The sequence below is a fragment of the Orcinus orca genome, chromosome 11 (genome assembly GCF_937001465.1).
Source record: "Orcinus orca chromosome 11, mOrcOrc1.1, whole genome shotgun sequence".
NCBI lineage: Eukaryota > Metazoa > Chordata > Mammalia > Artiodactyla > Delphinidae > Orcinus > Orcinus orca.
Window position 1 is genome coordinate 55,221,000 of NC_064569.1, and position 26,408 is coordinate 55,247,407.

Below are 26,408 nucleotides of genomic sequence, written 5' to 3' on the forward strand. Positions count from 1 at the left end.
CAAAGAGAAAGGGGAAAGTTGGTCCAGAGGAGGCTGGCCAGCCTATTCATGAATTTGGTCATGGTGGTGCTGTTAAAAAGTTAAAAACAGTTTGAAGCAACTCACTTGTTTACATTCTTCCCCTCTGTCCATTGCCTACCCTGTCCAAAGCCCAAATTCCTTTGCTTGACATTTAAGGAACCTCCAAATTCTGAAAATTTTTTCTTTTTCTTGGTTTTTCTTTTCCTTGGTTGTAAGTCAAACTTATTGTTTCTCAAATGGTCCTTTACATTTTCACTTCTGAGGACTTCCGTGACAGTCCAGTGGTTAAGACTCCATGCTTCCACTGCAGGGGGCGCAGGTTCGATCCAAGGTCGGGGAACTGAGATCCCACGTGCTGCGAGGCATAGCAAAAAAAAAAAAAAACAGAAACAAAACAACATTTTCACTTCTGGACTTTCTGGAGAATATTTTTCTTGTGCCTGGAATATTCTCTGTCTTAAGTCTTACCATCCTTCAAGGCACAAGATATATCTAAACGTCTCTGAGGTCTTTGTGAACCGCCTGGGTATTCACTGAGCAATCCTGTCTTTGAACTCTTGTAGCACATAGCTGTTCCTTCACTTGGCATTAACAAATGCCAACTTGTTTAATTTACCTTTTTATGCTATTTTCTCCATCTCTTGAGATTTTCTTTTATCCTGTGTCAAGCACACGCTTTTACAACCAGAAACCTCACTATATTTGATTTGACAAAGAGGAGATTTTTTTAAAAAGCCAAATCAAATCCCTGAAGATAATGTTAGTAATTAAATTAATTGAGCGACCACTATGTTTAAGGAAGATTGCTTTCTAGTAGACTAGGGTGTGAGAGAAAGGAAAGATATAACTTTATCAAAAAGTTCTCCGTTCACAAGGAAATAGTCACTTCCTTGCCAAAGAAGAAGCTGTTTTTGCGATGACTGTGCTTTTTGGGGTGAGCCAACTCAATTCTCATGTCCTGGCTCATTTTTGAGACTGCCATGCCTATGTGCCAAAAGGGGCAAGTAGGTGAGTCTTTCAGTACTCAATGCCTAATATAGAAACAGATATTTTTAATGGTAATGAATACATTCATCATATAAACAAAAGAAACCCAAACACTCTAAAAGCATAAAGTTAAGAGTAACCGTTCTTTACCTCACCCATCTCTAACGGTAACCACCGGCCTTTTATTCCTCCAACTAGAATACTCTATGCATCCCTGAACAAGCCCATACTGTGCTATTTTTAATCATACTTTAAAAAAAGCAACTCCAGCTGTTGGCGGTGCGGGCTTAATATATCGCACAGCTGTTAATTGTGGTTTCTTTTTTGGTAGCGGCACTTAGATCCGTATTTGCCTGAGTTTCCATTGCGGTAGGGAGGTGCAAACACAGAAATACAAAAATAGCGCCAAGGTTCAAAGAAGTCCCAAGCTTGGCGCACCAAACCAGGCGGCGGCGGGAAGAACCAGGGATCAGCTCCAACCGTGAAAAAGCGATACCGACTCCGGCGGGTCGTGCGCGCCCGGCGGCCCCTCCCCACCGGCCGAGGACGCTTGCCCAGTTCCTGGACCTCCCCCTTCACCGAGGCTGTTGGGCCCAGCCCCGCCCCCAATGGGCGGGGGCGGCGGGGCTTGCGCGCCCAAAAGCCCGGATGGGCCGCGGCTTCCGGCGCGCTGCGCTCGGACGGCAGGGGGCGTGCATCCGCCGTACCTCGGCCAGCTCGGCACCTTTGGGGGCCTGTGCGGCCCGGTGTGACTGGAAGGAAAATGGAGCAAGAAGCCTAGCCTGAGGGGTAGCTCTTACCCCTCTGACCGAGGTCCTGCCGCTTTTGCCGCTAGGAGCCTCCTTCTCCTTCGGACCTAGTGAGTTCGAGCGCCCCGGCGGCCTGGGCCCGGCGAGTGGAATGGTCGCCGAGGCCCAAGGCGTCGGGCTTCCGCGCGCCCCGTGACGGGAACTAGGAAGCCTCGAGGTACGGCTCCCTCACCCACCCCGCCGACTCCAGGCGCGGCAAACCCCAATTAGTGAGCAGCAGGTATCGGCCTGGAAGCGCGTGGGCAGTTCTGGGTTTGCTTTGTGACTTGGGTCTCCCCGGTCGCTCTCACCCCCCGCCTGTGCCCCGCGCGCAGCCTTTGTGCATTTCGTGGTGGGGGGCGCCGGGCATGTGGGTCTGTGGAGGTTTTGTTGGAAGGAGGCGAGGTTGTCGCCACTCGGGAGGAGGGCGGGTTTTCGGGGCCGCGCTCCCAGCGGGTGGGGGTTTGGGAGGGGGTTCCGCGGGCACGGGGGTAAAGGTCAAGTGCGCGGGGGGCGCTGCCGGGGGCGGAGGTGGGTGTCAGAATAATGACAGGTGTCTTTTCGGTAGCTTGTATCTGCCGGGCGCTACGTCTGGGCAAGATTGGGCTGGTTCTGGGGGCAAGTTGACTCAGCTTTTCCTGTGGGGCTGGTCAAGTTCGGACACGTTCCGCGTCGGTAGTAGAAGGAGCTAAGCCCTGACTTGTCTCCAGCTGGGGCTATTTAAACCATGCCTTTTCCCAGCTGTATTCACTGGCTGTTTGAGAGAGAGAACCTGTGGTCACCGACCTGTAGCATTTTCTGCTGATGTAGGTAAGGACCCACTTGCTAATAAAAGCATTATTTATCTTATTTCTATATGATTTGTCTTTTTTTTTAACAGGTATTTCAGTATTTCAAGTTTTTATCGTGTGTTTTCTTTTCGTACTCGTAGGCAAATGTGCAATACCAACATGTCTGTGTCTACTGATGGTGCTGTAAGCACCTCACAGATTCCAGCTTCGGAACAAGAGACCCTGGTTGGTATTTTTGTCTCCAGTGTAACTTTAGCAAAAATTTATTTTATGAGATGATCAACTAGATTTCACAGACCCCAGTTATAGCATGGCTCTTTAAGTGAAGTTGTAGTACATAGCTTAAATTCCTGCCACTCAGGCATAACTGTGGAGCAAAAGTTACCTGTAAGAATCAATATTTATTTTCTTAGCTTTTTACCACACTGAATTAAAAGTCAGTTTCATTATCTTCTTAAGTATGGATGCTGAAGTTATGTTTATTATGTGACTGTTTTTTGTTTTTTTTCTGTTTTGACCTGTCAGTATTTAACTTCTGTAGAAGTCAGAAATAATTCATGCTTGTTGTAAAGATGTTAGGCATTACAGAAAAGTGTAAAGTAAAAGCTGAAAATTCCAGTCTTCTGTTTTGACCATATCTGTCATATCTCCTTTTTAGATCTTTATCTATGTGCATACCCACATATATATATGCACATGTGAGTTTTAATCTGTTGCGGTTCAGTTTGTTTTACTAAAATAGGATTGTACTAGAGATGTTAAGCAAATAGCATCTATGTCAATCAATAAAACCTACAGAATTCTTTTTTAACAGCTGCATGGTAATCCACAGCATTAGTGTACCATTTAAGAAATTTATGCCTTTACTGATAGGTTTTCTAAAATTGCCTTTAGTTTTTGAGTATTACAGATGGTGCTGCTTTGCATATGTATCCTAACACAAGTGTTATGTGTAATAGTTTTCCTCTCTGTCAAAACTGAATATTACCACTGTTATTTTGCCCTTTTTTGGCAAAAGGTATTATATTATGGTGTAAGTGTGTATTTCCCTAATCTTTGGTGAGGTTGGGCATCACATCATTGGTTAAATCATTTGTTTCTTTTGGGGTTTGCTTGGTCTTATCTATACACTTTTCTTTTAGGCTTATTGTATTTTTCTTAATAATTTGTAATAGTTCTCTGTGTTTCAAGTTATTTAATTTTTATCATACAAATGTTAAAAATTAACTTTGCTTATTTGTTCTTTTTCTCATTGAGAACATGTTTATAAAGTAAAATTTGACTTTTGCTGGCTTTTGAATTTCATATGATGTTTTGGAAGAACTCTCCCATCCCAAGATTATACAGATAAACTGCTGTATTTTCTTCTAGCATTTTTTATTTTTACCTCTAGGATTTATCTTTCTGTTCTTAAATGTAAGATTAATAATGGTATTGTCTTTTATAGTAGTTTTCTTATTAATGCATGTCTTTTAAGTTTTAATAAAAAGCTGATGGCTTTCCATTGGAGACTTTGACTTTGGGTTGTTTTATGTAGTTTGAAGTTAATATAGTATATATAAAATTTTAGAAGGAAAAAAAGTAACTTTTTATGTTTTCTGGGATAATTCATTCTTTAAATAGCCTGAAAGTAAAGCGCATATGTAAGCACATAGGAAAAAACATATGATCAGAACAATTAATGATTCAATACTACATTTATTGTGTATTTTAAAACTTTCAGTTATTAAATAATATTATGTTGATTAGCTGGAAATAGGCAGTTTTCTTAAATCTTGTTCTGAGGGTTAGATCCCGAACTGGGTTGCTGTCAGATTTCAAAGTTAGACAGGATGGGAGTATATTGAAGGGAGTGCAGAGGCACCAGTCTGTATAGGGGTGGCTGTGTAGCTGTAAAGATACTTGAGTTTTGAAGATTTTGATACAGCAACAGATAGGGAGAAAGAGCATAAACACATTACATCCCTGCCCCCTTGCCAGATATTTTCTCAGTACAACTTGGAAAGCCTCTAGGTCAGAGGCAGGCAAACTACAGCCTATGGGCCAAATTTGGCCTGCTGCCTACTTTTGTGAATAAAGTTTTACCGAAATGGAGCCACATCCATTGGTTTACATATAATTTATGCTTCTGAGTCATACTATCTGGCGAGAAAAGCTATAAACTGTTTACTGTCTGGCTCTTTAAAGAAAAAAATTAAACCCTGATCTAGTTGGCTGGCTCCTTCAATACAGGTCATATGTCTTATTTGTCATTTGTGTGTGTGTGTGTGCAATATCCAGTGCTGTCTGGTGCATGGCAGAAGCTCAATAAATGTTTGTCAAGTAGATATTTGGAATCTACTATTTGGAACGTAGACCAACTAAAAGGCAGCATGATATTATAGTAGGAAGAAAATGCTGGCTTGCAGTTGAGGGATGTGAGTCTCAGTCTCCAGATCTGTTCTTAATTATCCTTGTCAGCTTGGGTTAAAGTTCGCCAGTGTTCAGGAACCTAATCTGTAGAAAGAAAAGATTGGTAAAAGGACCCACCATAAAGATTTACTCTTTTCTCTCGTATTTTGTAATTTAGTTTATAGTAAGCTCATTGGGGTATTCCATTTACCGTTGAGTTTGTAAGGTAATAAGCAGATGATAGAAATAGCTGGAGGAAAAAGAATAATTTTCACTGCCCTGGCATGGGTACTGTTTTTGATGGCAACTGATGATACTTGAGGGTTCTGTGATTATTTGCATAATAATTATATCCCAGCATTTTCTTCCCAAACACAATCTGTGGTATTCAGTTTACATAGTTTATTACATTTAGTGAAAACATTATGACTTAGTTTTTGAGGTCTCTAATGTTGTGAGATAACATTGTGTTTGCTACCTTTATTGAAATTCTTTATGGATGAGTTTTCTGCGGGCTTATAGTTCCGGAATAATTTGGAAGTATAATAGCAACTCTGTGTTCTTTATAGGTTAGACCAAAGCCATTGCTTTTGAAGTTGTTGAAGTCTGTTGGTGCACAGAAGGACACCTATACTATGAAAGAGGTAAGCTGAACTAAGTTAAAAAGATAACTTAATGTCTTACTAGTTACGTATAGCCGTGGGGAGAAATTGGTCATATGGAGGGATTTTCAGTAAGCAGGAATGTTAAGTATTGTGGTCATTTGTACTATAATTTGAAGCTGAAAATTCAGTTTATACTCGAATTTCATTTGTCAGCCCGGAACTCAGACAAAAGGAAGCTCTTTAGGGGTTCTTAGCCATTTTGTGCTGTGAACCCACTTGACGCACTGGTAAAGTCTTAAGATTTAGCAGCAGATCTAATAAATGTAATTTGGAAGTAGTGAGGAGCATAACTGATATTTTGAGACGTTTACATCAAGCATAGTATGTATGATATGAAAAATGCTTGTGATTTTATTGGTGACAAAATCACAGTTATTGTTAATACTTTGTGATTTGTTGCCTATGTTCATAATTGAAGGGCAAGCTAAATTTCAGTTAAAAGTTAGTGAAAATACAGGCATTTTTTTCCCATCCAAATTAATGGACCCCCTGAATTCTATCCAAGGACTTATTGGGCATTCATGGATCCCAGGTTAAGAACTTCTGCACTAGAGATACATGAGTACAGTATACTGATCTTTCTGGGATAGAGGTGAGCTGATTTGTGAACATATGTTCTATTTAATGGATACATTTCAATGTATTGTTCTCTAGCTTTAAATTTGTGCACAGAAGCATGTTCTTCATTGAGAGATGGGCCATCTTGGGGAAAATTTCGATGTGAATGAAATGTGCCTCTTCCCCATCTCTCACACTTAGTTTATGGGGCTCAGATTACTTAAAACACTGAAGGACCTTACTTACATCAGCATAGTGGGCAAGAAAAGATTCCAGACCCTTTTCCTTTTTAGCCACATTCAGAAGTTTCCTTATGGGACGTTTGGTAGAAAGAGTCTAGGTTCTCCTCCTTCTTCCTTTCCACTGTCTACCATCTCTTCCATCCATAGTCACATAGGAATATTCCTTTAAGTCTGAAGCCTGCTTAGCCATTTAAGTCTATAGACGGAGCTTGCAGGGAAGTGTCAAGGTAAATGATGTTTTTGGGATGTTAACTTGGGTTTAACCTTATATTATCATTATATAACCAGTTAAGGAAACAAAAAAGTATGACTAGTAGTAGGTAGAAATAAGGAGAAAATTGACCAAGGTCATCATAAAGACTTAGAATGCTAATATTAAACCGTGTAACAGTGATGTATATATTGTCTGACACAGTGTTCAGTTGTAAAATCTTTGTTCTGTGGTATGTGCGAGAGTAATGAAAGCTAGTATGGGGTAGCAGAAAGCACACTGGGCTAGAAGTCAGAAGATCGGGTCAGTTTCTTATTTCTCATATGCTGATAACAGTTCTATGAAATATCAGAAGGAGACAGTACTTGTAAAAGTACATTGTAAACTGTAAAACACCATATGTGTTTAGGTGGTTGTTAATAGGTTTGTATGTATTGCCTACTTTGTTTTAATGGAGCACACAAAATATAATTTAACTGTGTGTGCATGATTCAGGGTCATTATTTTGATTATTTATTGTGTAGATTATAATGATATCTTTAAGGGTTTATTTCATTCACTGAATTCTCCCAAACTCTTCTGTAGATGTAATTCGTCATTGTCTTCTCATCTGTGATGACCTCAGAGGTTGTTGAGGTATATGGTGTGCAGGACTAAATGACTCCAGGTCACTGCTATATTTTAGTTGATGTTTTTGATTCTGCAACTTTTCATTGTGATCAGTGGTTTTGCATTTTGCTGCCTTTTCCTTTCTTCCTAATAAGTAGTACCTAGATATTTGGGCAAAGTTAAAGTCTGCCAAATAAAGAGAAGACACATTTTAAAGTTTAAGTAAATCAGAAGCAGTGTCTCTACTTTAGTCAAATTAAAAGAAAAAGGTATAAAATCAGCTTTATTTTTTTAGGAGTACAGAATGGTTGTTATTTAGATGGTTATTGATGTGGTTGCTGGTTGTTTAACCCTCTTCAGATAAATGAGATGTTATTGAATGTATTTGAAACAAACATTTAATTTTCTTTAATGCTCAGAAATCATATTTCTATTTCAGGTTATATTTTATCTTGGCCAGTATATTATGACTAAACGATTATATGATGAGAAACAACAGCATATTGTGTATTGTTCAAATGATCTTCTAGGGGATTTGTTTGGAGTGCCAAGCTTCTCTGTGAAAGAGCACAGGTAAGTTCTTTAGTCTACTGTAAAATGCCAGCTGGGCAAACATTTCAGTTCACCTCCATCCTCACTCCCTTTTGGCAGAGAAAATTGTTATTATATATAAAAGATGCTGAAATTTAATTTCTTAGTAAAATAGCGTGTTACTTGAGAACCTGAGTTCTGGAATCTTACAAGCCTGGGTCTGAGACCCAGCTTAGTCATTTACCAGCTGTCAGACTAGGTAAATTGACTTACCCTCTTTAAGCCTTAAGTTTCCCCTGAATATGAAGTAGGAACAATGTAAATACCTTATGTGGAGGTTATAAAGAGGCAATGTGTAAGCATTTAAATATTAGCTACAGCATGGAAAGCATTTAAATATTAGCTACAGTAACTGCATATTAAAAAAATATTATTATTGCAGTCACTTCCAAAGACAGTCTTTATGATACCCTGTGGTAATTGCTTAAATTTGAGCCCTAGTTACTTTGAAGATCTTTTTCTTTGTCATATACCATTATGGCACTTAATCAACTGAATTTAACCCAGATAGCATTTCTAGAATTACTCTGCCGAGAACTTTTTTTTTCAGACTTTTTTTTTTCAGTCATTCTTACTTTACATTTGGAATTCCTTGTTTCATTTTTTTAGTCTCTTTGCAGTGTATCTTAATGAGAAGAATACTTTTCACCTGAAACATTTACCTAGATTCTACTAGTGTTTAATGCTCAATAATATTATAGCTAAAAAGATAATTAAGTGGGATATTTATAACTTTAAAATAACTTCATTATTATATGTATATATTCATTATTGAATATTAAGAAAAGACAGAAAGCTAATGATAGGGGAAAAAAAGACTGTAATTTGTCATCGAAAGGTATTTTTACTTGTCATTTTTACAATGTATTATGCACAGATGTGTTTTAACCCTGTTGTGAACATACTATATTTAATTTCATCCTGCTTTTAAATTAACATACAAGCTTCTTTCCATTGACAGACGATATCTGTTTAATATTTATGTTATTTTATACTTGGCCTTGGGATATAAGCTCTAATTTTATAAGTTTAAGAAATAACTATATTGATAATTTTGCACCATCTGAGTATTGAATCTTGATAATGTTTGGAGCTGTAATTTCTGATACGGAAAGCACAAATTTAAAATTATCTTTGACTTGAATTCAAATGTGTTGAGAGGTTAAACACTGGGGAAACTACTGACTTGGGGAAAAGATACGAGTAGGAATATTGATTTTTTTTGTGAGTTTAAGGAGCTGTATCATCAGTCCCAAGGATGAAAAAAATTAGTTGGGATTGGCACTTTCCCCTTAAACTTGAGAGTTAGAAATGATAGCCTGTGACCAATAAATGTTCTCTAAAGTCATTAGTTGATAAAAAATGTACCATGACTTCACTGAGTATTGGCATAAGTGAATTGTTTCCTTATGCTCCAGGAGGGCAGAGATTTGTTTTTATTTCATTCTTTGTTTTCCCCGATTTCTAGAACAGTGACTGGTACTCAGGCTGTATTAAATGACCGTATACTGCTTTATCTTTTAATAAATTTTCAGATCAAGAAAGAAAATCCATTAGATGATTGGTCTAAGGTTGATAAAAGTCAAAACTATAATGAGGGCTTCCCTGGTGGCGCAGTGGTTTGGAGTCTGCCTGCCGATGCAGCGGACACGGGTTCATGCCCTGGTCCGGGAGGATCCCACACGCCGCGGAGCGGCTGGGCCCGTGAACCATGGCCGCTGAGCCTGCGCGTCTGGTGCTCCGCGGCGGGAGAGGCCACAGCAGTGAGAGGCCCGCATACCGGAAAAAAAAAAAAAACTATAACGAAGTTCCTATATAATGGGTTTTGCATAACCTGCTATTTTTTTAGGCAGTCTTCGTCTGTGCCCGGAGCTAGATAAATTCTTTTCGTTTGAAAATATGTATGTTAACCTGCCTCGTGTGTTCGCACCAGTTCTCTGGGGACTTTTGCTAAAGTCTCAACAAGGCATGTTTCAGGAAATGGAGATGTGAAATCTTTGCACTAGGGAGACTTTAGTGATTATTAAACGTGGCTGCGTGTAATCATTGTGCAAATAATTACTATGGTGGTTTTTAGTGTCTAGAAGCTTATCAGTACTTGAATGTAGTGATTTAAACTTTGGGGTGTAGCATGATAGTTTATACTAATATGCATTTAAAAGTCTTGTTAAGTCTAGTTAAATACATTTTTATTTTAAAATGTACATGTTTTTTTTCTCTCTACAAGGAAAATATATACAATGATTTATAGAAACTTGGTGATAGTCAATCAGCAGGGTAAGTTCATTTTGAATTCCATAAGCATGTACTGTAAAAATATATTAAAGACATTCTGTGGATGTGCAGACATCTTATAATTGTGATTTGCTTTAAAAGTTGCTCTCATTGTATATTTAATTATAGTAAGGGTATGATAAATTTAACAGGAAGAAATACATATGAGCTAAAACAACATAATACTAAGTTTCTTATGCACATTTATTTGCAGTGGATATTTAAATATCCTATTACATAAATTTAAGCCTTGGGATATCAGGTTAGAATTTGCTTTGAAAGGTAGATAATTTCAAAATCTTCTGCATAGTAGCAATAGGAGCAAACCTTGAAACGTATTCAAAGGCTTAGGGAAGTAATACAGATACCTAGGTAGGGCCATTTGAATGGAAGGGTCCTTGTCTTGTGTGTTTTTTATAATAGACAAAACTTTGTTTACCAGTTTGTTCAGGTGAGTGCCATTTTACTTCCCTTCCTTTAGACTTGTAGTTCTTAACTGGTTATTTTTGGGTTCCATATCCTGTTGATAATCTGATGAAAGTGCTAGGTTCTTATTCCATAACGATACACCTAAACATACACAGTGATATGCCGGTAAATGTTTATCAATCCACTCTCCAGGGGAAGAGCCTTGATTTGTGGTTACTGGTTTCCATAATATAAATATGCTCAGCACGACCATTTTCAGCCGCAAACATGGAGTTGGGACGAGATGAACACAGTTTGCTTGGGAGTGCTGGTAGGAGCTGGCTCCAATACACCACAGGCTTTTTTTAAAAAATTTATTTGTTTTTACTTTATTTATTTTTGGTTGCATTGGATCTTTATTGCTGCACATGGGCTTTCTCTAGTTGCGATGTGCGGGCTTCTCATTGCGGTTTCTTGTTGCGGAGCATGGGCTCTAGGTGTGCGGACTTCAGTAGTTGCACCACAGGCTTCTTAAAATCCATTCTTTTTTTTTTTAAATTTATTATTTATTTTTGGTTGCATTGGGTCTTTCTTGCTGCGTGCGTGCTTTCTCTAGTTGCGGTGAGCACGGACCACTCTTCGTTGGAGTGCATGGCCTCCTCATTGTGGTGGCTTCTCTTGTGGTGGAGCACGGGCTCTAGGTGCGCGGGCTTCGGTAGTTGTGGCTCGTGGACTCCAGAGTGCAGGCTCAGCAGTTATGGCGCACGGGCTCAGTTGCTCCGCAGCATGTGGGATCTTCCCGAACCAGGCCTTGAACCCATGTCCCCTGCATTGGCAGGTGGGTTCTTAACCACTGCACCACCAGGGAAGCCCGGAGTCCATTCTTGGTCTATAATTAAGAACTGTTCTCAGGGCTTCCCTGGTGGCTCAGTGGTTGAGAGTCCGCCTGCCAATGCAGAGGACACAGGTTCGTGACCCGATCCAGGAAGATCCCACGTGCTGCAGAGCGGCTAGGCCCATGAGCCATGGCCGCTGGGCCTGCGCGTCCAGAGCCTGTGCTCCACAACGGGAAAGGCCACAACAGTGAGAGGCCCGCATACCGCAAAAAAAAAAAAAAAAAAAGAACTATTCTCAGCTTGTTCATTTTCCAGAACGAACTGACCACTCCTTAGTGCTCCCATTATTTCGTATCTAGATTTTATTGTTATATTACTTTGTTACACTTACTTACACAAGTGTGTCCTCTTCAGGTTTGCAGTCTGCAGTACACAGTACAGTGTTTATTAATACGACGTTTAGTAAATTTATTGAATTGAATACTTATTCTTCCAGAGTTAGGATTTAAGACCCAGAAAAGCACATCACTGTCTTATCCCAGAATAGAAGTAATTATTAGGCTGGTGACTTGACATTTTGTTTTACAAAGCCCTTTATGAAATCAAATGAAGGCAGATAAACAACTGTAGTATCTCTTGTAGTATTTTCAGTTTTCTGAAGTATTATTATCCCTGATGTATTCATTCATTCATTTAAATCTTGGTTGATTGCTAGGAAGATTTTATTAATGAGATGGTGACCTGTAGATTACTTATGTTATTTCCATTCTGAGTTTGTTTCAGGTTTTAGTTTAATATAATTAACTTCAGAACTCCTGTATCATTGTTCTCAAACTTGTCACACTTAGTGCTTCCTTTTTATTACATCTGTTTTGTAACATCTCTTATACTAAAACAAAATATAACCTATTTATATGGACAGCTTAAATCAGTATAATACCTTGCCCATAATATAAAAAATAAACTGTTATGATAATGCATATAATTTCAAAATGTTAATACTCAGACCGGGCTTCAGTGTTAAGACGAAAATATTTCCAAGGGAGTAGTAAAAGGTATTTGATTATGATCTTAGGTGATGGTATATATCCCGCATCTGAAATTTTGACTTGAGCTCCAAGTCTGTACATCTACATACAGACTAAACCTACCTACCTGAAAGTTTTATCCACTTTTCAGTTTATCTTCCCATCCAAATCTGTTCATCATCTGAAGTTTTGAATTATACCACCCATTTATCCACCCAAGGTAGAATCTTGGAATTCTTGACTCCTTTCTCCTTTGCCTTGTATGTCAGACACCAGGTTCTTGTTGGTTTTTACCTTTTTAATTTCTCTGGAATTGATCTTTTTTCCATGTCTTAGTTTAGACTTTAATGCTTTTCATTTATGTTATTGCAGTTGCTAATACTGGTTTCCCTGCCTCTGTTCTCTTTTTCTTCTATTTTGGCAGAGGGAGTTGTCACTCTTCTGCTTATAGTGACCATTTAGGGGTTCCTTATTGCTCGCTGGGTAAAATACTTGCTGTGAACTAGCAAATCAATTTTATCTCTTAGATTAAACCTTTTTAATGGTGCGTGGCTGCAGCAGTGCCTTAGGGAGGAATGTGAAGTATTAGCTGGGGAGGATGCAGTGATTTGGGATTGGTGGCAGGAATATTGCTTGTTGATATCTTTGTGCTGTTTAGCAAGACAGGCAGGATCCTTTATGATCCTGCTTACATTCCCATAGTAATGAAGTACCTGTAGTTCCTGCAACAAACACTGGTAGTTCACTTCTGAATGCTTTTTTCACAGTGTTTCCTCAGTCTGGAATAGCCTTTCCCAGTCGTACTTCCACATATTCTACTATGAAACCTCTCCTGATTCCTTGTTACTCAGACCTTGCCGCATCTCTACCAAATAACCATTGCTTCGTCTTCTCCATTAACTTATCTTATAATACTTCTTTTAGTGTGCTTATTTTATTGTACTTTATAACTATTCTTATGTATCTTCTATATTAAAATTGAATTATCCATTTACGTCTCTAGTATTCAGCACAGGATGGCACTTGGAGACTACACGTTCAGTGTTGGTTAAAAGGTTAAATTGTATGAGGAGTTTGTTCTGGATAACATCTATTGAATAACCCTTGCTTTCCTAGTTTGTGATTCTTTGTTTTTATTTTCTGTCAGAACCATCAGATTCAGGCACATCTGTGAGTGAAAACAGGTGTCACCTTGAAGGTGGGAGTGTTCAAAAGGTAATCTTGAACTCATTCTACTATGATGTTTCTTGAAAATTTGGAGTGTTTAAAACAATGAATTTTTAGCTTCTTCGTGTTATAAGTTTGTGGGTTTATTTTTTGTTTTTTTCTCCCTTGAATGCTTAGGACCTTGTGCAAGAGCTACAGGAAGAGAAACCTTCATCTTCAGATTTGGTTTCTAGACCATCTACCTCATCTAGAAGGAGAGCAGTTAGTGAGACAGGTATATATGAATATTTAATTGGCACTTTCAAACAGCTTTTCAGTGTTCATTCTTTACTGAAATTAGTACATTTAGGCTTAATGAAATTGTGCTTTTTTGGTTTAGATGAATGAATTTGAGTTTCTTATTTTTATATGATTTATTTGGTTTTAAAATTGCTTTCTTAGCAACATTTTTCTGGTTGACTACAGCAGGCACAATTTTACTGTGTCCTGCTGGATTTTATAGTTAGCCAGCTTTTTGCTGTGCGTGGTAACAGAGGACAAGGATATAAACTCTATTTTAGTCATCATTCTTAGTCACCTTAACAGTTAAAGTATTTGTTGTTTCTAATAAATAAAACACACCAGTGAGTTTAAAAACAGAGAAATAGCATCTTAGAAATGAGGACGAGGTAAAGAAAATAGCTGAGAGCATTTTTAACAGAGAGAACAGGAGGAGGCTGTTGCCTGATGAAAGTCATGATAACTAAAACTGTATGATTCAGTAGAAAAAAAAGAGTGGCAAATCAATGAAGTAGGATAGATAAATCCAGAGTAGAGTTTTGTACATGAGGCCAAAGGGCAGCAAGTGCAGAGTAAATACATGGGAGTAGAACAAATGGTTATTTGGGGGGAAAAAAAATCAAGTTATATCTGTGCCTTATGCCAAAATGAATACTAAATGAGTTGAAAAGATAAATGAAAAAAATTACAACATACTGAAATAGATTCACTTTAAATTTGACAGTGTTAATATCCTTATTATAAGTTTCCAAAAGTCAATAAGAAAAATATTAAAAATCCAACTTGTAAAAAAAATTTTTTTCATAGTAAATAGAAATGACTGATAAATATGAGGAGTGGATTTTAGTGATTTAGCTTTATAGATAACAAAAAATGCAAAAAAGGTGTCTTTTCTGGTCTTTCAAATTAGGAAAGATGATTTTTTTTTTAACTTATCCTTGCTAACTATGTTTTGGCACTGATGCACTGTTGGTGTATCAATTCGTGTAAATTGGTTAACCTTTATGAATTATAAAAAGGCTTGGCTTTCTTACCGTTATCACAGTAATCCACTTCTAGGAATCTATCCTAAGGATATAATCAGAAATACAAAGATTATATGTAGAGATATTAATTATAGCATTATTCATAGTTGAAAACATATATGATGCTAGAGAATGTCATCACTCTAGTCCAGGCCATTGTCATCTCTTACCGAGACCACTGCAGCAGCTTCTGATTTTCTGTTTCTAGTTACTTGCTCTTTCTGTCCTTCATCACAGTACCAAAAAGGATCATAAAAGGTAAATTGGATTGTGTCACTTCCCCACTTTGTTTATTTACCATTGACCTTCAAATAAAACCCACACTTTTATGTTGGCTTACAAGGCCCTGTTCTACCTTTAATCTGGGTTTTGGCTTTTTTCCCCACCTTCACTGTGTTTTAACTGCACTGAATGGTTCCTCAAACAAGTCAGAATTCTTTCCTGCTGTAAGGCTGTTTGCACAGTTTTTTTCTGCCAGAAGTTCTTCTACCTCAGTCTTGTAAGACCAGCTCCTCATTTTTCTATTTTTGCTTAATTATTACTTTCTCAGAGAGGCTGTCCCTAACCACCTGGAAAAGTGGATCCCCTCTTGTTATTCTTTCCCTTAGCACCCTGCTTGTTTCCTTCATAGCACTCGTTATAGCTTGTAAATGATCATATTGCCTTGATGTTTGAACGCAAACTTCCTCTGGTGGTAGGGATGATGGCTGACTTCATTTTTGTATACCCACTGCCTCGCACTGTGCCAGACAGAAAGAAGGTGCTTGGATTTGTGGACTGAATGTTTCAATTATGATGAACCTATATTATGGATACCATATTCTGCAGCCATTAAAAGTAATGTAAAAGAATGTTTAAGAGAAAACAACCCCTGGGAAATCCCTGGCAGCCCAGTGGTTAGGACTCAGTGCTTTCACTGCAGGGGCCTGGTTTTGATCCCCGGGTGGGGAACTAAGATCTTGCAAGCCATGTGGTACGGCCAAAAAAAAAAAAAAAAAAGAAAACAACCCCAAGTTGTACATATAGTGTGATATAAATATGTTTTTTAGACGGAAGTAAATTTTTTAAATGACAGCTGGAAAATTATTATGCTAAAATGTTATTAGTAGTTATCTCAATGGTAATATTATAGATGATTTACATTTAAATTTTTGTCTGTTTTTTAAAGATTTCTACTGTGAGTAATACAATACTTTAATAATTAGAAAAAAGCCCCAAATGTTATTAATAGAGTTAAAAAATACAGATCAACAGCATGGTTTTGGCCTTCTAGCCCACATCTTTCAACCAAGATCACCTTTTCTTATAGGGAATACAGACATTAAGAACTTATATCAAGAACTTGCGATCTTGTAGAGATAAATACAAAATTAGAGGATATAAGCGTGTTTTGGGAATTCAGAGCAAGAAGAGATAACTTCTGACTAGGAAGATCAAGAGAGGGAAATGGAGTGAGCAAAGGTGTGAGTTGTACCTGTTTCAGGCATATGGATTATATTTTATTTAATCTCATAACCCTGTTAGATACTTAACATATAAGGCTGCAGTGAGCACCTTTGCTCATAAATCCTTAAATGATTATGCAGATACTTGTCTAGGATAGAGAAACTGCCCATAAAATGTTACACTGTTTTGCGTTTTTACCAGTAGTGTATAAAAAGTCCTTTCTCCCAAATCTCTGAGACTGTCTCTCATTTTAATTTCTGTCATTCTCACGAGTGAAACATGGTATCTCATTTCAATTTGCATTTCCTTGATCACTGAGAGGTAAGCCATTTTTTCATGTTTATTAGTCATTTGTGTTTTATGCATTGCCCTTTCATATCTTTGACTCTTTTTTAAATTAAGTTTGTCTTTTACTTGGTTGGTAGGAGGCCTTTATATAAAGTGGGTATTAATCATTTTTTATTATGTGTTGCAGATTTTTTTTCAGTCTGACATTTGCCTTTTAACTTCTTTTTTATAGTATTTTATTTTGCCATGTAAGCCTTAAGTAACTAACTTAATCTTGATAGTCTTTTTCTTGAGGGCTTTGTAGTGTCACATCATACTTTCCCACCCCGGTATATTCTCTTATATAAGTAGTTGGATGGTTTTGTTCCTTGTATTTGGTATTTTAATCCACTTGGAATTCATTTTCATGTCTGGTGTAAGGTAGGACTCTTCATTTATGTTCCTGACAGATTTGGTAACATTCTCACTTTAAGTCAGAGATAATTTCTTATTTAAAATAAAATGGACCAGGGACTTCCTGGCCGTCCACTGGTTAAGACTCCGTGCTTCCACTGCAGGGGGTGCAGGTTCGATCCCTGGTTGGAGAACTAAGATCCCTCATGCCGTGTGGCCAAAAAATAAATAAAATAAAATGGACCAGTTTTAACTGGTTTTGATTCCTGTTGAAAATACTGGATACTAAGGAAATTGAAACATTAGGAATACCTTCTAAGTAAGTTAAACAGTTGGTTCTTTCCAGGAAAAAAAGTGAAATCTTACATCCTAAATTCTGATTTTGACAGAAAAATTGTAGACTGGTTAATAAAAGGTCTAGATGGATTAAATTAATTGTGAGTTGATAAAGTTCTGAAACAAGCTTTAAAGCTTTAAAAATGTAGTGTTCTGCTATAACTCTAAGTTGGACAGATCCAATAAGAGTGTTGACTTTTGAAACAGTAGTAATTCACTATTTTTCTCTGTTTAATTTTATTGAAACAATTTTAGTACAGATAGGTAACTTAAGACAGCTCAATTTCTAAATACATTATAGTATAGCAATTTAATTAACTTGTTTTTCTTTACATATTCAGAAGAAAATTCAGATGAATTACCTGGTGAACGACAAAGAAAGCGCCACAAATCTGATAATATTTCCCTTTCCTTTGATGAAAGCCTTGCTCTGTGTGTAATAAGGGAGATATGTTGTGAAAGAAGCAGTAGCAGTGAATCGACAGGGACTCCATCAAATCCGGTAATCCTCTCATTTTAAATAAAACAGGACTCTCTTATTTTTAGTCTAGTTCTGGCAGTCCTAATAAGCATCCAGATAGAATGCACATGTGTGATATGTGATTGCTGCTTGATTGCTGCTATACACTTGGTAAAATTTTCTTTCAAATGAAACTGTATAGATCTTCCCCACTCCCAACCCTGGGTTTGCGGAGAAGGGTGGAAGATAATGGAGTTGCACTGGAGTGTGTTGGTAAAATTAGCACCTATGTTAGTTATTAATGTCACCCTACATATTGGAGAACCTTTGTGGGCCACTGCACCAAAGATATCTTAAGATTCTAAGCAATTTTGTTTTGCATATTTAGAGTAAATATATCTTATTACAGCTCTCAGCAAATAAGTGAACATAGCCTGATATCCACATTTGCCATATGTAGGTCTAGACATCAGGGAAGGTCTTTTTAATAAGGCTGTGAAATATTGGTATATTATTGCATGCATGATGGGAAAGTATCAGTACTTTTTGATCATTGATACAAAATTCCAAAGTATTAGCCAGCATTAACATTCTTAAGAGATATCACTGAAGGAGGTTTTGTAAAGAAGTTTTTGCTAACAAGAATGCTTGACAAATGGAATGTTTTCTTTCTTGTCGTTACACATTTGTCTTTAAAATGTTATTAAAATTGGAATCTTTATTTGTGATATGGCAACATTTCATGGCGATTATTCTGGATATTAGTGATTATTTTATAGTTCTCTAGAAGATGTAAAGGATTGAACCAAATGTGATAGTAACCATATTCTTTTTATGTATTATTCTTTATTATCTTTACATTTTTTTCTTCCAAAGCAGTGATTTTATGGATGCAGAGGTGCCTTCTGGAGTTAGTACTTAATAGAGCTGTTACTCATGTAGGCCACTAGATGGCATGGTGAGCTCCTCCAAGAGCAAGTTCTTCATTCAGTAGATATTTGTGTCTTTTCTATGCCAGGTTCCATTTGGCACTGGAGATACAGTGGTGGTCAAGGTAGTTATGATCCCTGCCCTCATTGGGAGATAGGTCATCAGCAATCAAACAAATAATTAAAATACTGAATAAATGCTATGAAAAAAATACAGGGTCTTGAGAACAAATATGTGTGATCTAAAAATTGAATCCAATTAAATAAAACTTGATGTGTCACCAACTTCATGTTTGGATAATTTTATTCCTTACAAATGGTTTTAATACAATGACTATGCGCCATTTAAACTTACAGTCTATTAAAGTTGTTTCAGAATTCTAGCTAAATGGTATTAAAAGTCCTTGTTCTTTCTACCTGGGACACTGCCTTGTTATCAAAGCAGTATAGACGGTATTTCTTTTTGTTAGTCCTATTCTACGCTCTCTTCTAAAAATCCTCTCTGTTAAAGATCTATTGTTTTTGAGGCAAAGTCCCTAGTTGTGAAAGCTTTTGGTAAGGCTAATTTTTTTCCTTCATTTTAGCTTACGTCACATTATTTGGTCTTGTCATTCACCAATTTTTGAAGGGAGTTAAAGGAAAGTGCATTTGCCTCCCATCTTTTCTTTCTTTTGGGTTTAATACATTGGGGGAACTAAGGCTATACTCTAGGCTCTATACCAGGCAATTAACATATTTTATCACCTCAGCAGCCTCAAACTCCATTTATAGATGGGAAAACTAAGACTTGGGTGTTTCAAATAACTTGTTTAAGATCACATAACTAATAATTGTCACAATTGGAATTCAGAAAAACAGGGATTTTAAGATCTTTCCAGATCAAGCCTGTCTGATACTTTTTAAATATACAGTATTTAAGAGTTTTTAGGTTTTTCTTTTTTGAACATTAGCTAAACTTTTGAAAACTTTTTTTTTTTTTAATTTATTTGTTTATTTTTGGCTGCGTTGGGTCTTCACTGCTGTGCGAGGCCTTTCTCTAGTTGCGGTGAGCTGGGGCTATGTGCGGGCTTCTCATTGCTGTGGCTTCTCTTGTTGTGGAGCACAGGCTCTAGGTGCGCGGGCTTCAGTAGTTGTGGCTCACGGGCTCTGGAGTGCAGGCTCAGTAGTTGTGGCGTACGGGCGTAGTTACTCTGCAGCATGTGGGATCTTCCTGGACCAGGGCTCGAACCCGTGTCCCCTGCACTGGCAGGTGGATTCTTAACTACTGCACCACCAGAGAAGTCCTGAAAACTACTTTTAATTTTGCTTTCTTCATAGAACCCTAGAATAGGAGTGAGCAAACTTTTTCTGTAAGGGGATGGATAGTAACTATTTGGGGCTTTGCAGGCCATATGGTATCTGTTTCAGCTACTCAACTCTACGGCTGTGAGGCAAAAACGGCCATAGACAACAAGTCTAATAGACAACGGGCATGGGTGTGTTCAGTAAAACTTTATTTATTAAAAATAGATGGGTGGTGAGGCACAGTTTGCTGACTCCTGCCATAGAAGATGCTTTCTGAAACTTAATGTTTATTGTGATTTTTACCCCCTTATTCTAAACATAGTACACTAAAGCCTAGTTAATTGAAGTGTCCAGTTTCTTAGGTTATTAGAGCTGTTATTGTATTCTAGCTTGACTTGTGATTTTAATGTGATTGTTAATACAGCCTTTTTTTTTAGGAATTAGAACTGCAGTTCAATGAATGTTGCTTTTACTACTACTTTCCTATCATCACGGTTTAAAACAGTCTTTTGACCTCAGTGGTTGTAAAATAAATACCTTGTTTTTGTTTTTATAAATGATGGGAATATTAGAGATCATTTAATCCAAACTCATGTGTCATAGATGAAGTAGCTGTGGCCTTTACAAGCTAAATATGTCTAGGTTGAAAGTTACTTAGTGGCAAATCTAGAATAAGAATGTATGTATCCTGACTACTAGACCAAAATACTTTTTCTAGTTCTAGCCTTCTGCTTTGTGTATGTTCCTACCCTTAGCCACTGATGGCAAATATTATGGGACTGAAGGTTCTCTTAGGCTCTTATACTATTAATCAGTTTTAAAATGAATCACATGAGCAGATACAGAATTTTAAAAATAGATTTAAAAAGTTATATCTGAAAGCTCTTCCAAAGAAATTATTCTCAAAGTTCATTAAACATAAATCATAATTATTGTATATGTTGTAGCTACTAGCATTCTACCAGTTGGAAGATATAAAGATGATAGAGACATGGTCTTAACTCTTAAAGTATGTATAATTCAGATAAGAAACGTGTACAAAATTATGTTTTGCAAAACTTGTGTGTGCAAATATATAATACTCAATAATATAAGTAGCACAGATAATTAAAGGTGGGGAGTGCTCTTCTAGTTATAGTATTGACAAAGGCTTTGGCAAAAAAGGATGAGCAGAATTTGAAAACTATCAAGTTATTCCAGCTAGAGGGAAGGTGTGGAAGTTGAAGTTTGGTTTAGGAAACAGTTTAGATCTGGTTAATGTTCTTGTTTAGTGGGGATAGGGTGGTGTCTAGTTGGAGATAATATGAAAATGTTAATATAGACTTCCTGTATGTACCTTGAATGCCAAGGGAATTTGGCCTTTTCTTTTATATAATGCGGTTTTGAACAGAGAAAATATTTATCTAATCATAACCCAGAAGCTTAACCTAGTGTCAGTGTGCAGGATGGAACTGAGGGGGAATTAGGTGCACAGGGAAGAGTTAAGCTGTTGCAGGCCAACAGGTAATGTACATTAAGTTGCTTTTTTTCCCCCTCGATTTTAGGATCTTGATGCTGGTGTAAGTGAACATTCAGGTGATTGGTTGGATCAGGATTCAGTTTCAGATCAATTCAGTGTAGAATTTGAAGTTGAGTCTCTGGATTCAGAAGATTATAGCCTTAGTGAAGAAGGACAAGAACTCTCAGATGAAGATGATGAGGTAGTGTTTTTTTCTCTGATTATATTCTAAAGTTCTTAAATACTTTCCATATTCGTTGACTGATGAGATTGAAATAATAATGTATTCAGATTTCACATCACAATCTTTGACTCTTGATTTATTCAAACTAGAATATTGGTTTGTGGACTTGAGGCTTTGTAATTCCTTGTTGTCTTATTTATATTTTTAAAAATGTAATGTCAAGAAGTCAGTAGGCCTTAATGAGCATTCTTATAATAGTCTACTCGTTTTTAAAAATATTTAATTCAATTCTCCTTTTTCATTTTTAATTTATGAAAAAGTAAAGCATGCATGCAGTTAAAAGTCACATACTACCACCAGATCTGTTTCCTGGAAGTGACGAGCTTCAACATTTCTAGCTATTTCACTGTAATTTAATACTTCCATATTTATAAAACAAAAATGCTTGTACTGAATATTTTACTTTATTTATTTTAAACATCCCTGTATGTTGACTTTTTACCATAGTGGGTGAGGATTTTACCGTCCTCCATTTCCCCCCCTTTATATTCACTCATTCCATGGCACCTTTGTCTCAGATATCTCATATATAACATAATTGGACCCCCGTATTTGCGAGTTCCACATTGGTGGATTCAACCAAGTGCAGATTGGAAATATTCGAGTAAAAAAAAAAAAATTCCAGGAAGTTCCAAAATGCAAAACTTGAATTTGCTGTGGGCCATCAACTATTTACATAGCGTTTACGTTGTATTTACAACTTTTCATATAGCATTTATTAGGTATTATAAGTAATCTAGAGATGATTTGAAGTGTAGGGGAGGATGTGCATAGATTGTATGCAAATACTATGCCATCTTACATAAGGGACTTGGGCATCTGCAGATTTAGGTATCCTTATGGGTCCTGGAACCAGTCTGCCCACAGATACGGAGGGATGACTGAGTACATGTTGTTTGTTTAGGACTTATCACTTATCACTAAGAAGCCTTACTGGTTGAAGAAAAAAGGTGATGAATTGATGGTAATGTTTTTTTTTGTTTTTCTTTTTCTTAGGTATATCGAGTTACTGTGTATCAGGCAGGGGAGAGTGATACAGATTCATTTGAAGAAGATCCTGAAATTTCCTTAGCTGTAAGTATACATTTACTTTTTCAAGGAATCAAAAAATAACATTGAAGTCAAGATTAGAAAAATATGTCTAGTCTACTTCTTGACATGAGGTAGTTTTTATAAAGTTAACTTTTTTTTTAAGTTTTAATGGTTTAAAATATTTTTGTTCTTTTATTGGGTTGGGATCTGTTGCTATACTTTTTAGTTTTTTTGTGTTGGAATTTGAACTTTTGAAGAACTTCATTATGGAAAATTTTGGGTATGTACAGCATAGAGAATAGTATAATGTATCTCCGTTGTACTTATCACTCAGGTCTAACAGTTACCAATATTTTGCCAATCTTATCAAATATGAATATCATATTGATTTGTATTAGAATATGTGGTGGGATTTTCTATTAAAGAAATCTGGACTTAAACATTTACATTTCATGCTTCACAGGGTTCCTCAGGTATTGGATGTGTGTTTTTTTAACCAAATATTATTGCTTTAATTTTTGTTCTTAAATACTGCTTTTTGTTATATTTGGATAGGAAATCTCAGTTTTCTCTTTCTGAGATAGAAACAATTATTAATTATCCAAATACTAAAAAGGAGGAGAAATTGTAAAATCTTAGGAAAATATTTTGCTATATTAGAAAATAATTCAAGTAACTAGTTGAGTCATTTGGTGTCAGGCTGAGTGAAATGTTTTAGACATAGATCTTGTAATTTATCGGACTCTTGAAGCACTTTCTTCCTGTATTACAAGACCTGTCTTTGGTTTTATCATTTAGTAGATACCTGCTTTTACAACTTGAAAGAACCGTTGTGGGAGAATGAAGTTTCCACCCTTATTGCTAATATCTTATGTCATTTGTCAGGCAACTTAAAAATGGTTACATTATTCATGGCAAGATAGGAAGGACCTCTTATGGCAAGTTTTACATGCACAGTGTCCTCAGGCAAGAACCATGCTTCTCGTAAGGCAGGGAGATAAGGGATATGTTCAATAAAGATGCTTGGAATGTGGGGGAACTTGTTATCCAGATTGCATAGTGGGTGGAAAGGTTTGAGAAATAAGTTGGAATAAGGATGAGGCAATGAGCAGTTACAGAGACGAGAACACAGAAAAGGATAGACAAGTAAGGGGCATACATTCTGGATAGTGACAAGGATGGCAGTTTATCTGGCTGTGATTGCTGAAAAGAATGTTTTAGCATTTCCTTTGTGGGTGTAGTTAGGGAACACCCAGTTGAGCCCTGGTTTTAGAGCACTTCTAAGAGAGTCTTAGTCAATGGCAGACTGGTTGATAGTTTTGTCTAGATTGATTTGGTGGACTGGGCACAGTATCAGGTTTGAGCCTTTAAGGGAGTGGAGTGGGTACAGGCTTCATTACAGAGAAGATCCCATAGCACTAGCTTCAACTAAATGAACCAACTCTGTCCTTGAACAGATAACTTTACAGGTACATGGTTAAGGTCATGGTGAATACGTTTTTCATTTTAGAATTCTTAGCATAGTTTGGCTGGGAAAAAAATATATTTACAAGCTCATGCTTGAGGAAAGACTGTTGAGTGCTTTATATAAGACATGAAATGCTGAAAATTGAGCTGTATGATACATTTTACCTTAGACATATTGAACAAGTTGCTAGCGTTGCTGTGACTGGTTATTGAAGGGTTACGGAAGCTAACTGTCTTGTTTCCTTGAAGGACTATTGGAAGTGTACTTCATGCAGTGAAATGAATCCTCCCCTTCCACCTCATTGCAACAGATGTTGGGCCCTTCGTGAAAATTGGCTTCCTGAAGATAAAGGGAAAGATAAAGGGAAAATGTCTGAGAAAGCCAAACTAGAAAACTCAGCACAAGTAGAAGAGGGCTTTGATGTCCCTGACTGTAAGAAATCTACAGTGAATGATTCCAAAGAATCATGTGTTGAGGAAAATGATGATAAGATCACACAAGCCTCCCTATCCCAAGAAAGTGAGGACTATTCTCAGCCATCAACTTCTAATAGTATCATTTATAGCAGCCAAGAAGATGTCAAAGAGTTGGAGAGGGAAGAAACACAAGACAAAGAAGAAAGTGTGGAATCTAGTTTTCCTCTTAATGCCATTGAACCTTGTGTGATTTGCCAAGGTCGACCTAAAAATGGTTGCATAGTCCATGGCAAAACAGGACATCTTATGGCATGCTTTACATGTGCCAAGAAGCTAAAGAAAAGGAATAAGCCCTGCCCCGTATGCAGACAACCAATTCAAATGATTGTGCTAACTTATTTCCCCTAGTTGAACTACCTATAAAAGTAGAATTATATATTTCTAACTATATAAGCCCCAAAATTTAGACATGAAATTTATTTTTATTTTTTTAGCTGTATCAAAGCAAGAAAGTATCTTACTACATGTAGATTTCTCCCAATAGTGAATAGTTACTTCCTTTTAGGAAAATGCCCCTTCTGTTGATATTTTATATTTGGGTTTTAATGTAATTTGGATTGGATATAGAGTTCATCCTTTACCCCTCTACCCCCTTTTTTTTTTTTTTTGGGCTGCACCGCTCTGCATGTGGATCTTAGTTCCCCAACCAGGGATCAAACCTGCGCCCCCTGCAGTGGTAGTACAGTCTTAACCACTGTACCATCAGGGAAATTCCTACTGCTCGTTATTTAAAATAATTTCCACTTTCTCTTAAATGAGAAGTATCTGACCTTTTAAAAAATATGTAAGTAGGACATTTAAATGTAACTTATTCAGTACCTTTCATGTAAGGAGGAAAAGTTCGTGTGAAAGATTTAATATTTAAATTTTACATACTCTTAAACTTTCCAATCCTTAGTTTCTCTAGTCTTCAGAGCCTCTTAAAATAAGTCCCCTGCATATGAACCTTCAAATTGCCAACTTTCAAAGATGCGAATGTGAGCTGGCATGTCCAGTCACGAAAGTTCACGTGAGTGGAGTACGTTGTCACGTGCGTGCATCCCCTACAAATGGTTGTGCTTTTGTGTACTTTACTGTGTAGAGTACAGTAGTATAGTATCTTTATTTCAAGCCCAGGATGTCTGGAAGCAAGCATAAAAGTAGCAGTGATGTAGCTAATACTGCTGATGGAAACAAAAGTGAAAATAATTGAGAGTGGAGTGACAAGAGGAAGAAGTATCAGAAGAACCAAAGAGATTCACGATGCAGAAAATGGCAAGGGTTTTTTCTTTATTTGAGGAGGCACTGTTAGTTTTTGAGGCACAGGACCCGAACGTAGAGTGGTACACGAAGGTTGCAGCAGCCGTTCAGAATGCAATCCAGTGCTACCGTGTTATCTATGAGGAGAAAAAAAGAGCTACTAGACATCATGGGATCGGTTTTTCAAGAGGGTAGGTAGAATTGAATCCAGCAAGGAACCAGAACCTGTGCCATCAATGTCAGGTGTGAGTGAAATTGCAGCTTGCCCTCCATCTCCTGTTGCTGACAATCCTTCAACTCTGTCATCTCCCACCTCTTCTCCCTGCTTCAGTCAGTAACTCTCCTTGCCTGTTCACTTGATGCCAGCCCCTGTATGCCAGCTGTTGTACTGTACTACTGTACTTTTCAAGGTACTGTACTGTAAGATTAAAAATGTTTTCTTTA

The 26,408-nt window shown here is 37.2% G+C and overlaps 1 protein-coding gene across 14 annotated transcripts; it reads left to right on the forward strand.

Moving 5' to 3' along the window:
* The first annotated feature begins 1,655 nt into the window (after positions 1-1,655).
* MDM2 (MDM2 proto-oncogene) lies at positions 1,656-26,408 on the forward strand. 14 transcript variants are annotated; one of them, XM_033409583.2, is made up of 12 exons: positions 1,662-2,037; positions 2,538-2,606; positions 2,728-2,812; positions 5,548-5,622; positions 7,703-7,836; positions 10,082-10,131; positions 13,548-13,615; positions 13,745-13,841; positions 17,676-17,836; positions 21,552-21,707; positions 22,746-22,823; positions 24,498-26,408. In XM_033409583.2, exons 3-12 carry the CDS (start codon positions 2,732-2,734, stop codon positions 25,071-25,073), a joined length of 1,476 nt encoding a protein of 491 aa, XP_033265474.1. In that variant the 5' UTR covers positions 1,662-2,037; positions 2,538-2,606; positions 2,728-2,731; the 3' UTR covers positions 25,074-26,408. The 14 variants fall into 14 exon arrangements, with proteins under 14 accessions (XP_033265483.1, XP_033265478.1, XP_033265479.1 ...); XM_033409581.2 differs by having other exon boundaries at positions 1,662-1,974; positions 2,507-2,606; XM_012537466.3 differs by having other exon boundaries at positions 1,662-1,974.

Bases quoted from the DNA above. Each gene is read 5' to 3' on its own strand.
- MDM2 (XM_033409587.2), top strand. From the start codon at position 2,732: ATGTGCAATACCAACATGTCTGTGTCTACTGATGGTGCTGTAAGCACC. The intron at 5,623-7,702 runs GTAAGCTGAACT...TTTCTATTTCAG, and splicing joins ACACCTATACTATGAAAGAG to GTTATATTTTATCTTGGCCA. The intron at 13,616-13,744 runs GTAATCTTGAAC...TTGAATGCTTAG, and splicing joins AAGGTGGGAGTGTTCAAAAG to GACCTTGTGCAAGAGCTACA.